We start from the raw sequence: 12,435 nt of genomic DNA, 5'->3' as shown, positions 1-12,435 counted from the left end.
CATTATATTATATATATATATATATATATATATATATATAATCTAATCTTTATCTTTGTATCCCTTGAATAAGTAGACCGTTGTGTGTGTGTTTCAGCAAGGAAGATATGAATATCATACGGTCGACGTAAATAAATTACAAAATAATTCACTTCAAAGGACAACAATGAAACCAAAAGGAAAAGAAAGACACATGCGCACAAGTTTATAACAAACTATTCGTCAACGTGGACGTGGATGCCGATGGCGATGAGGAAGATGGTAATGAGGGCAAAGTAGAAGACGCCATGGACGATAATGGAGAGCCCACTCGTCTGCATGTTGCCGAATTCCACCACTCCGCTCTTCCCCGGAACCTGGAAGAATAATCCCGGTGTTAACAACACGAACAAAGCCACCGCTACCACCACCGGACCCCAATCCACCATGATTTCTTCTTCTTCTTCTTCTTCTTCTTCTTCTTCTTCTTCTTCTTCTTCTTCTTCTTCTTCTTATAGTCTCTCTCTCTCTCTTTAATTAAGAGATGGAGACTTGGTTAAATGGGAGAAAGAAAGAGAGTAGGGAGAGTGTTAGCTTCATTATGGTAGCTTCTCGGCACTCGTTGCGCCACGTGGCGGACTCTAAATTAGTTTGTTTTTCTTGTGTTCTTCTATTATTCAGATAATGCTTGGTTATTTTAAAATTTTATTCTATTTTATGTTTTAAAAGTATTTAGATGAGCAGGTGAGTGTTCTATGTAGAGATATTTATGCGTGCATGCATGCATGCATGCCTGCCTGCAAAGTTCTACCATTTCTTCTTCTTTTTCTTCTTTGGGAGGCAGGAAAATTTTCATTTCTCAGCGATGGTGGCTTTAAAGAAAATTAAATCTGAGAAAATCTAATTAAAAGAAAATTAATTGAACCCTTAATCAATCAGAATAACATAATAATATAATCAAAGTACAAGAAAATGTGCTGCCCTGCCCCTGAGTACATACATGTCTCCTTCTCATGCAGTTTATCCACGACAAAAATATTCCCAAGGTACGTACGATGTCCCTCGGCTCTTTCGATCTCTCCTATGACCACAACTATAGCTAGGAAAAGATTTATTTTGATCCCTTATTGTTTAGATAAATTTTTCTACATAATTATTATACTGTTAATCATACAAATATAAGTAAACCGGGTCATTATCTTGATAATTAATAGTCGGGGTGCAAAATTTTGAGTGGAACGGATTAAAGAGGAAAGGAAACCAAACCAACATAGGCAAGTGGCAGGATGGTCCTTCTGGATGGTGCTCCATTGTGGTCATAATAATTGAACCACTTTTCGATAATAAATATTATTAAGTACAGGGTATGAGTTACAAATTAAGAACTTCTCTAAAGATATTATTCATACAAATCTTTATATATATTATAAGCTTCTAGATTTAGTCATAGATTACACAAAACGATTAGAAATGAACCATACAAAGGTGGGTAATAGGATCAAATCACTGAGTTACAATTATGATGTGGCTTTATTATGCATACAAAGCTTTGTTCAGTATAGGATTATATTTTCTGGGACTCCACAGAGCAAAGAAAGGAATCATAAACCTCTCACCTTTTTCTCCATATTGCCATATCAAAAGCTAATCTTACTTTACTTCAGACATCTTTAGCACAAGCTTCCAAGAGATTAATGTATCTAACGTTTCAGCTCTATCTACTAGTGCTGTATTCCCATTATACTTTGAGAAAAGAAGCATTAGGTGGTGAGTAATAAAGTGCCCTAACTAGTGTAAAGCTTGCATGTACTCCAATTAACACAAAAGCCACCGTCTTTCTTTCCTACTTCTCTTTCCCTTCTCATCATCAAAAGAGAGAAGTATATATAGAATTCATACAGCTTCCTTCTTGAATACAAAGCTGAATAAGAAGAGATATGAGCACAGATTGGGGTCCGGTGATCGTCGCGGTGATCCTCTTCATCCTCCTCTCGCCTGGCCTCTTGTTTCAGCTACCGGCAAGGACGCGGGTGGTCGAATTCGGGAACATGTATACAAGTGGAATATCAATTCTGGTTCATAGTATCATCTTTTTTGTGTTAATGACCATCTTGGTGATTGCAATTGGAGTTCATGTTCGTGCAGCCTGATCAAAGTTGGAATACATTTGAAATGTGCATGCATATATGCTTTCTCTTTTTACTTTGCAGAGTTATAAGTTATCATCATCATGAAGTGGACAATCCATTTATGCATGAATTTAGGTCTTCTATTATGTGATAATTTAAGAGATGAATTGACCTGACTATGAGATTTCATAACCCAAAAAACAAAAAAACAATTTTTTTTTCATTACTTTGTTTTCTGGTTGGAATCTTTAGTTTGTTGGATAAGTATGAATTGCAAGTAGCTAGCATAGCTTATTGGTTGGATAATCCATAGGGCCATATGGATTCCAACATAAGGTTCAAATTGCAGTTGAACCTTCATCAACTTCATTATTCTTCATAAATCTGCATCAAAGGAATTGGTTCATAAATCTACATCAAAAGAATTGGTAAGTTACAAAGTAATAACAGAGGTATATTTTGTTAAATAAATATAATTATTGTGTTGATAGACATCTGATGTTCTAACTGGACCGATTGATTAGGTTATAAGTAGGCAAAATAGAAGTTGCAACTAGAATTGTCGAAATAAACGAGCAATTTGAGCTTGAATTAAGCCGAGCCAAGCCTAAATAAGAAAATTAAGACTAGAAATAAATTTTATTTCTAGCCAAGGCTGAGCTTGGTCAACTCCATAGCTACTTCTTGCAACTGAAATTAAATGAACTCTTTCTTGTGGAAAATAATAGGATTATGGTCCCCCAATTAGACTGCCGACATAAAAAATAAAGTAGAGGGAGAAACTTTAATAAGATTATTAAACTACAAGGGAGAACTTTGTTAAGTTTCAGAGGACACCTTGATGATTTATTTAATAGTAGTAGCAATTACTCAAATAAAAAGGCACGTAATAAGTTCAGTAATTTCCTCTATTTCATCCATGATCCAAAACATAGCATCCAGCAAACCAGAACAACTCAGTTACGCTATCCCTGCGGTACATCACATTCATAAAAAAAAGCAAAGGGGGAGAGAGAGAGAGAGAGAGAGAGAGAGAGAGAGAGAGAGAGAGAGAGAGAGAGAGAGAGAGAGAGAGTAGTCATAGAAAACCCTAACCCTAGCCGGTGTAGATGTGGAGGTGGAGGGCGAGGATGAGGATGGTGAAGGCGGCGAAGAAGATGAGGGTGTGGATGAACACCGCCTTCCCATTTGTCCGGAAGCTCCCGAAGTCCACGTGGTGGTGGGTCCCTGGGAGCTCGAAGAGGAGCCCCGGCGATAGGAGCACGAAAAGCACCACCCCCACCACTACCGGAGCCCAATCCGCCATTGGAGGAGACTTAGAAGAGAGAGAGAGAGAGAGAGAGATTGGGAATATTTCTTTCGGAGTAATAAGAAGGGATTGGGAAATGGGAAGAGACCTCTCTTTAGACGGTTCGAATCTGGAATTCGAAGATCGTCTGCATTCCCGGATGTTGGTATCTGCTACATTTTGGGAAGCTTGCAAATAACCACCTAAGTTTCATACTTATTGCAAAACACATGTGCTAATTTTACGGGGAACATTTAAATCCATTTCACCTATTTATAGTTTCCAACCTACATTTTTCAATATTTATAAACCGAACCTGCAAATAAATTGAACCCTCTATTATAGGAAATATGTATAGAAAATATCTTAAATTAGGTTAACACGAACGCAGTTTGAACATATAAGAATATTTTGTCTATTGCAAGTAATTATTTTTTACTGCATTCTTTTCTATTTCCCACAATGAGTTTTATCTTCTCCATTAGAGCAATTTAGATTCAACTAAGAATTAAATTAAGTTCTCCTCCAACATTCTTTCTCCTCTACTTAGTTTTGATAAGGTTTTTTGAGTGAAATATTTTTAGCAAGAGTACTTTGGATCAAATATAGTATTTTGGGCTAAGTAATATATTTTCGATTGAGTAAGGGTATCTAAGTAAGAGTCCTGAGTGTTGTTAAGTTAACCTAGGCTTTTGGTTAAATTTTAGTTAACAAAACTAATAGCAAACTCAATTTATAAATATTAAGAATACAAATTTAAACTCTTTAGTTGCGGTATTATTCGCGGTTCCTCTTTTACCCATTTAGTCCTAACAATTTTATAAAAAAAAAACTCCCACATCTTAAAACTATATAAAGATCATGATATATTTTTAATGTATACATCTAAATCTAGTAAAAAAAAACGATATGCATTATATATATAAATACTACACAAAATATATGTTTTTATTTTGCCAAGATATATATTTAAATTTACCATTTAAGAATTAAGAGACCCAAAATTATTAATATTATAATTATAAGGCTTTTTCATGCAAATTGCTCCCTGACAGAGTTTAGGAAAGGAGAGTAGATAGGGCTTATAAATTATTTTTGAGAGATCTAACATTTTGATTGGTTCAATAGTCTAATGGGGCACTTTATTTTCTTGGCAATATGAGATAAGAATTAAAGTAATTAAAATATAAATGCAAGAAGTGAGAAAAAAGTTGTAGGAATTTAGAGGGATGGTAAAAATTTATAAATCTCTCATTTCTATTTTAATAATTTTAATACACTAAAATTAAAATTAGATGCTTTGAAAAGAAAACATAACTAAATTGAAAGAAATGAGTGTCCTAAGCACAGCAAAGAGACAAATTTGCGTTAAAGATAGGGGTCGGAATGCAAAATAGAGGGTGAATTTCAATAGAAGGTAAGAATACATGTGGTTATTTGCAAAAATGAAGAAAAAATAAATCTAAAATATTTAATTGCTGTACTAGCCAATGAATAGTGCGCTAGTGCCCGACGTAAACACGTGGCAAAATGTAAGGGGACGTGAGGCTGCTGTCTCGTGTTATATACGAGCCAACATCGTCTACAATTCCCAACACAACACGGATTTTAAAATTTGAATGTTGTACTTGATGTCGGTGGTGCGATGAAAAAAATTTAAAAAACAAATTCGAATTTTTTTTTGAATCGAATTAAAAAGGAAGTCTAAGATACGACGTCGATTAGATGGCTGTATTATATTTCCTTCACTCTGTTTATTATTTTGAAAAAAAAAAGTATAATATAATTAAGGAATAGTATAAGGTCTAAACTATATAATTTTAGCATATATTCCGTACGAGTCATTATATGATGTCGTTAATAACGGGGTCTCCATCCTCCACCCTCGCAGAAATCAAGTCGTTGCCGTCTCCTTCCAAAAGTATCCTTAAAAGCTGAAACGTGGGCTGTTCGAGAAGCACTTCTGACACCTTAGCAACCGGGTAATAATTGATTCTCTCCCTCTTTCAAACACTCACCCAAGGCCAATGGACTAAATATCTCACCCGTTCAATAATATTTTAAATACAAAATACTTAGATTTTATGCTTAGGTTCTACATCAAGTAGTTGAGCTATTATTTTAAATTAAATATCATTTGGTCATCGCTCTAGGCTGTCTTATTGTTACTCTACGTCACTACACTGTCGAACTATCAATCGAGCTATTGAGTTAAGTATGCTATTGAGTTAAGTATCAAATCATAATTTGAGTAAACGATGTGTCTATTATAGTAGTTGATTGGAATTTTTGGGCTCCTATGCTACCTTGTAGTGGTTAAGTAATAAAAAATTTCTTTTTAAAAAATTATTGTCTAATCCACTTACACTACCTCATTCTTTTAACACATTTTTCAGGCCATTTCATCAATTTATCTCTCTTTCTTTCCTCTAAAATAATAACAAAATTATCTCTACTGAAATGTGATGGATAACAAACATCTAGAAGGAGCATTTCAAAGATTTTTATAGCTAAGGGAGTAGATTTGTCATGAAAAATAAATCACGGAGTCTATATTGAATTTAGGAATAGTTCAGGCATGATAAAGGTGACTTAATAGATTTCATCATTTACCATCTTAAACATACAATGGATTAAGTCTCACAAATTAAGACCACATAGATAATAAATATAGTCAACCTACAGTCATGTGGTACATATTGTATGATCATTTACAATGAATATGCCATTTTTTTTAATGTAAAGTATGATGGTGGAAAGATTCTTGAATGGACAAAAGTAATGCCATCCAACAGTAATTTGATAGTGTTTAGACTTAATAATCAACTTTCACACTCACAAGAAGCTTATGTCCCACAATCCAATCTCCTGCAATCAATTATCAAAGGGGAATATTTATATAAACAGAGATAGCTTTTGACACAAATGACAAATTTTCAGACATTCCATTCCCCATAATTTAAGGCAGTTTTCCAGGCCCATTGTCATTAAGGAAATTTTACAATGTTATCTATCTATCCATCCACCATTAGATAATTATTAAACACATCATTAAGGAAATTCTTCACATAATTAAAGGTTGATTCCTTGGCATGACTGACTTGTTGCACAACTTTTCCTGATTCCCTCCCTTCCTCACCAGTGGCAGTGAGCATAGCATTTGGCATCCAATGTTCCTCCTCCTCCTCCTTTGCCTCCTCATCTCAACACTATCCTTCCCTCTCTCTATAGTACTCTCTAAGTCTTTGACTCCTTGGTTGCAGGAACTAAAGAGAGAATGAAGGATTGGGCTGCCCCTATCATTGCTTCAGCTCTGTTTGCACTCCTAAGCCCTGGAGTTATCCTTCAGATGCCAGGGAGGAGCAGACCAGTTGATTTCATAAACATGAAGACAAGTTGGGTCTCCATTCTGGCTCATGCCATCATCTTTGGATTGCTCCTCATGCTTTTCCTTGTTATCTTACAAGCCCATCTCTATATCTAAGGTGATAACTTTGGCCACTCCTAGCCTTTTACTATAGCAATTGTTCTTGGCAATTTACTGCTACTTGACAACTTATTTGCTGGCTTCCATAAATTGCACCCGAAAAAAAAAACAGTTTCTAAGATTGTAGTGCAATAGAAAATATGGACCAAAACACTGTTACTTGCAAGCAAATGCTACTTAATTTAGTATGCACATTTTATATGTAACTAATTTGTTTATGTAAGCAGTAATTACCCTTTGATTCACATTGCATTTGTTCTTGTGAACCATCTGTACTTTGTGTTTCGACGTATTGTATTGCAGTGCATATATATACGATATACTGAGGAATCATCTAGTTGCAATCCTAAAATAATAAGCTCCATAGAAATCCAAAAGGAGGAAACGTAACAAATATTGAGACACTGATGTATTGTTTATCTCATCCTTAAGTATCTTTCATCCAATTAGCCATCAAAATTTGTTTGAATGTTCATGAAAATTAATAAAATAGATAGAATCGGCACAATTGGGTTCAGTTGTTTAATGATCATTGATTCCATACGAATTTCTATTTCTTGTTGTAAAGAAGATTATTTTGGGTCATTTTCTACAAAGTAACCATCATGGGAAGCTTCCCTCTCTACCGGTACTGATAGTAGTGCTAAATACTGGGTATTGCTGTGAGAGAAGTTTTGCCTTACTGTAAGAATCTAAGAAGATTAAAACCAGCTAATTTGTGAGTCTTTTCCAAATTTGAATTACTTATAAATCCAAAATATCCTAATCTGCATTCCATAATAGTTCATCTCAAGCAGTAACCTTGATTCCAACAACGCACTCTTGACATTAAAAGCCATAAGCTTCGGCAGACTTCAGAGTACTCTTATTGAACTTCCATACACGCAAAGTATCAAACACTTCTAATGCAAATGCAAATGCAAATGAAAAAGAACAACCAATTTATCCTACTTGAGAATCAACCCCAAGGCAAACCTTTCGCAAAACCAAGACATCTCCATGCGATCATGATCCGAGGTACATATGGACGCCGATGGCAAGCAGGAAGATGGCAATGAGGGCAAAGTAGATAATGGCATGGACGAGAATGGAGACACCACTCGTCTGGAAATTGCCGAACTCTACTATCCGACTCTTGCCTGGGACCTGAAACAAGAGACCAGGAGAGAGGAGGATGAACAGAACCACCGCAATGAACACAGGACCCCAGTCAGACATTTCCGCAAACACTTAGACGGGGAGTTGCTCTACTCCTCGGGGCGGTATGGATAGAAAACTTTATACGGGAACGAAGGGGAAGGAAATGGGTGGGGGAGGTGAGCGGATGCGGTGGAAAGCGAAAGAGGAAAGGAATCAAAGCATTCGAGGAGATCCAAAACCTTGCGAGTGTGGTTACCACTCACACTGCCTTCGTATTCTTTTCCAATCACTTTTTGAATGGGATTGGGTGGGCCCAGTGATTTTGTAGGGGGGGGGGGATTTTTTTGGGTGTAAATTGATTAAAAAAAAAGTTAAATGTATTTTACCTCCTTATATTTATGTCCAAACTTATTTTGCTCCTGTGTATTTTAAAAAGTCTCAAACTAGTTAATATATTTATGACTAAAGTGAAACCGTTAATTTCTTTATTAAACTTAATTAAATGACGTCAAAATAACCAAAATACTTTTATAGTGTTTGTTAGAGAAGACACGAGGATCTTGATATAATACAGCAAATTATCAAAATAGCTATGATACTTAATTAAATTTAACAGAAAAACTAAAGTATGACTTTAATCATAAGTACCAGGATTGATATGAGATTTTTTGAAATACAAAGGGTTAAATAATTTTGAATATAAGTACATAGGGTAAAATGTATTTAATTCTTAAAAACATAATCTCAGTTTTATTTTTATTATTATATACATCCAATCTTATCAATATTTATCATTCGAACTTAAGTTAAACTTAACCTAACGGCGATAATGAATATTCTGTAAATTTAAAACCTAAAATATCTAAATTCGTCATTTGTATTTTAGAATTATTGCAAAGCTTTATTAATATGCTCCTAGGTTGCTACAAAGTTTCTTGTCGGTGGTCTCTGTGACCGATGGTCTATAAGAAGTTATAAAAGCTACAAAGTTAGCTTGGCTTGTATTACTATTCACTAGATAATTCTCCTTTTCCCTATAATTATATAAAGGGATCAATTTCATAGTGTTCTTTTTTTTTCTTGGCAAAAGTTTTATTCTTGCCATATGTTCAAGTTATGCTTCATAATCTATGTTAGTCTTGTTGTTCTCGTACTAGCTAGCTAGGCCTTCTCAAGGAACTATTTATTATGAATTAGATTTGGGTTGATCTGAATGTAATAAAATTATAAAAATTTAGGTAGAGGTAGTCTCGCGAGTTATGGTTCTAATGGCTCTAGTTTCACTTAAATTGGAGTCGAAATGAAAAGTTAAAAATAAAACAGTAGAGATAGGTCAGAATAGAGCAAAATAGTAAATATTCGACGTTGCGACGGTCGTCGGAGGTTGGCGGACGACCAATGGTGGTGGTGGACGGCCATAAGGTAGAGTAGCTACTGGTGAAAGAAGGTGGCTAGGGTTTGGATGCTTGAAAGTGTTTTACGGTTATGATCTACCCCTAGAATGATCAAATAAAGTGATCTAAGAATATCTCCAAGGAATAGCTCCATATTTATTATTTAATTAATATAATGTATATATATATTTATATATTATATTTTAAATCACTTAATAAGTCCTCTTAATATTATTATTTTTTAATAAAAAATCATCGATATCTTATAATAAGACTAATATTCAATAGTTTCATAATTAATTTTAAATTACTATTTTTTTAATTAAAAACATCAAAATTATATTACACAAAATAAAAATAAAATATTCAAAATAACTTAAATAATTTAATATTAGACTTATTTTAAAGATATCGATGAGAGCATTCTAATGATACTATTTTTGTTAAAAATTAATTATCAAAACTAATTATATATTTAAGTATTTATTCAAGTATTTATTCACAGTTTATAGTAGAACACCAACAAATTCGAATAAGTAATATCATTATTAATATTTCTATAGTATTAATAGTAATATGGATATCCGAATATTTATTCATATTTTCTTATTCTAACTTGGAGTTAAAATAAAGGAGAGCAGACCTAGCCATGATTAAAATTAACATAAATATTCACTAAAATACCCTGAAAATAAAAATAAAGAACAATTACTCTTTTAAAAGCATCAAGAGTATTTTTAATATTTAGCTCTATTTATCCTTTTTATTTATTCATGGCAATCTTTATTATAGTATTATAATCAAATACTATATATATATATATATATTAAAAATAGCTTTTCTAGACAAAATGAGTATAACACTATTCATGTCATTGTAAGGTGAACTTTCCTTGTCGTTTGCATCCTTCTAGATGTGGATGTAAGGGATAAAGTACCTTTAATACCTTTTAAAAAGTAAGAAAAAGGAAAGCTCCAAAAAATAATACTACTACTAATAATAATAATAAATGTGACCAATGTTTAAAAAGTTAAAAATAGATTTATTCTGTAAAAAAATATACTATTAAGTACACTTCGAATTGTATTAGTTATTTATTATATTTTCTATTTATAAGTAGTCACGCATAAACCATGGGAGCAGCTATATGATATATTTACTTTTATATTTTAGAAAGAAGAATGGAGATAGCATATTAGTTACCAAAATATTCTTATTTTTGGTGAGGAGCTATCTTGGTCTTCTTAGTTTTTTTTCATCTATGATGTAAGGGTGTGAGACATTTTCGATAGCTAATGCAGACTATATGTCATAAAAAAAGTTCGGAAGAAATATATAAAAGATAATAATAATTTATGAGGTCTAAGTATAATTATCATATTCCTTTATCATGAATAGATAGTTTCACATAAATAATATGTGGAACTATCTTCTCGTTTAAAGTTATATCTCTAATTATCTTAGAAAGCTTGATCAAAGAGATGAAAAGAACAAAGTTGGGGTAAATTATTCTACAAATGAACTAAAACTTATGGATCAAAATGAACCTAGCCTTAGTTATGAGTTAGTAAGATCAATTATTAAATTACAGTAGTGGCTTACTGGCTTTCTCAAAGTTGTGTGCTCTTATCTAAGAGTGGTATATAATTAGATTTTTTATATTAAGAATTTTTATAAATCACACTCTATATTTTACCTATTTTGTGATTCATAATCTCGTCTTTAAATATTTTATAACTCGACCCTTTCTTTTCCCTTATAATTATCATTTAACACCCCTAAGTAACGTCGACCAAGTTATTAAATACCCGAACCATTTTCTTTTATTTTCTATATTCCTCTACCATCTTCCCCACCTACCTCCTCCACCGTCGCCGTCAATACTGTCTTACCCCCTCCTCCCTCCTCCCTCCTCCCTCCTTCTCCTTTTCTTCTTCTTCTTTGAAAGAAAAAAAAGGATGAAGAAGATTGGAGTAATTTATGTATTTATAAATTATTATGTATATTATAACGAAATATTTCTTTTCTAATACCGTCTAAGTTAATCTAGGTGTCCATAATTTATGAAATTTTACATGGATATATTAAATGAGAATTATAGGGGAAAAAAAGAGTCGGGTTATAAAATCCTCCCGGACAGAGTATGAATTATAAAAATATATAAATAATGGGGTATTATTTATAAAAAAAAAACCGTTGTGTTAGCACCTCTCTTTAATTCTTTAGATAATTTTTGGTGGTTCTTAATTGTTAAGAAAGGGCTGATGGGAATTGAAGTAGAACCATCTAACTTATAGAGACAGATCTTATCTTTTATATGATGTCTTTGTTTGTTTTTAATCACCAATTCTCTGATAGGTGTTTGCTTTTTATGTCTTTAATTCTTTTTCTCAACCATAAGTTGCATAGTTTTGAATATTATTATTTATTAATCCCGCGTCTAATTTATCTTAACATTTATAATATAAGACTAAATGAGTTATAAAATTATTAATTTATATTATGATGCCTCATCCTGCCATTTATTATTATTATTATTATTATTATTATTATTATTATTATTATTATTATTATTATTATTATTATTATTTATATCCTACTATATAGGTATCTAATATTTGACACTCAGACTAATTTGATCCTATTCACAATTAATGGAACAGAGAATTCTTCTATTAATACTATTTTGGAGATTAATTTAATTCTAATTTGCTAGAAATTGTTACGTCTTATAGTTGAGTTAATTTGGATGGTCGGATAAAGTTATATCTGGAAATCTTACGGCAGGATGTGGTTAGATATTTTTTTTTAGCGAATAAAAAGTTTTATGGCTTTATTTGTAATATATTTCAAATTCGAAGGTGTTATCTATTAATTTTCTTAATAACAATAACATTCGCAACAATCTCGTTGGCTGACCTGGCAACATCAAGGACGTCAATTTTTATTGATTTAAAGCACTAAAATGAGAGGAGCAATGATCCGATACTGTGTATAAGATATTTTACATATGTGACT

At 32.7% G+C, this 12,435-nt stretch overlaps 4 protein-coding genes across 4 annotated transcripts; 2 read left to right on the top strand and 2 right to left on the bottom strand.

Annotated features, from left to right (window-relative positions):
- Positions 1–126: 126 nt before the first annotated feature.
- LOC140802117 (uncharacterized) lies at positions 127–445 on the bottom strand. Its single transcript, XM_073157553.1, has one exon. It carries the CDS (start codon positions 426–428, stop codon positions 216–218), a length of 213 nt encoding a protein of 70 aa, XP_073013654.1. The 5' UTR covers positions 429–445; the 3' UTR covers positions 127–215.
- Positions 446–1,828: 1,383 nt separating this feature from the next.
- Positions 1,829–2,234, top strand: LOC140801703 (uncharacterized). Its single transcript, XM_073156944.1, has one exon. The coding sequence runs from the start codon at positions 1,917–1,919 to the stop codon at positions 2,127–2,129; it is 213 nt and encodes a 70-aa protein (XP_073013045.1). The 5' UTR covers positions 1,829–1,916; the 3' UTR covers positions 2,130–2,234.
- Positions 2,235–2,998: 764 nt separating this feature from the next.
- LOC140801705 (uncharacterized) lies at positions 2,999–8,237 on the bottom strand. The gene is made up of 3 exons (XM_073156947.1): positions 7,905–8,237; positions 7,275–7,287; positions 2,999–3,423 (listed from the first exon to the last, which is right to left on the bottom strand). The coding sequence occupies exons 1-3, from the start codon at positions 8,099–8,101 to the stop codon at positions 3,205–3,207; spliced, it is 429 nt and encodes a 142-aa protein (XP_073013048.1). The 5' UTR covers positions 8,102–8,237; the 3' UTR covers positions 2,999–3,204.
- Positions 6,452–7,128, top strand: LOC140801704 (uncharacterized). The gene is made up of 2 exons (XM_073156946.1): positions 6,452–6,568; positions 6,660–7,128. The coding sequence occupies exon 2, from the start codon at positions 6,674–6,676 to the stop codon at positions 6,878–6,880; it is 207 nt and encodes a 68-aa protein (XP_073013047.1). The 5' UTR covers positions 6,452–6,568; positions 6,660–6,673; the 3' UTR covers positions 6,881–7,128.
- Positions 8,238–12,435: the final 4,198 nt, after the last annotated feature.

The sequence above is a fragment of the Typha latifolia genome, chromosome 15, assembly GCF_019914945.1.
Source record: "Typha latifolia isolate L0001 chromosome 15, TyphaL0001v2, whole genome shotgun sequence".
Lineage (NCBI taxonomy): Eukaryota > Viridiplantae > Streptophyta > Magnoliopsida > Poales > Typhaceae > Typha > Typha latifolia.
Note: the sequence above shows the minus strand (reverse complement) of the source record. Positions and strands in the feature narration are given on the sequence as shown.

Bases quoted from the DNA above. Each gene is read 5' to 3' on its own strand.
- LOC140801704 (XM_073156946.1), top strand. From the start codon at position 6,674: ATGAAGGATTGGGCTGCCCCTATCATTGCTTCAGCTCTGTTTGCACTC.
- LOC140801703 (XM_073156944.1), top strand. From the start codon at position 1,917: ATGAGCACAGATTGGGGTCCGGTGATCGTCGCGGTGATCCTCTTCATC.
- LOC140802117 (XM_073157553.1), bottom strand. From the start codon at position 428: ATGGTGGATTGGGGTCCGGTGGTGGTAGCGGTGGCTTTGTTCGTGTTG.
- LOC140801705 (XM_073156947.1), bottom strand. From the start codon at position 8,101: ATGTCTGACTGGGGTCCTGTGTTCATTGCGGTGGTTCTGTTCATCCTC.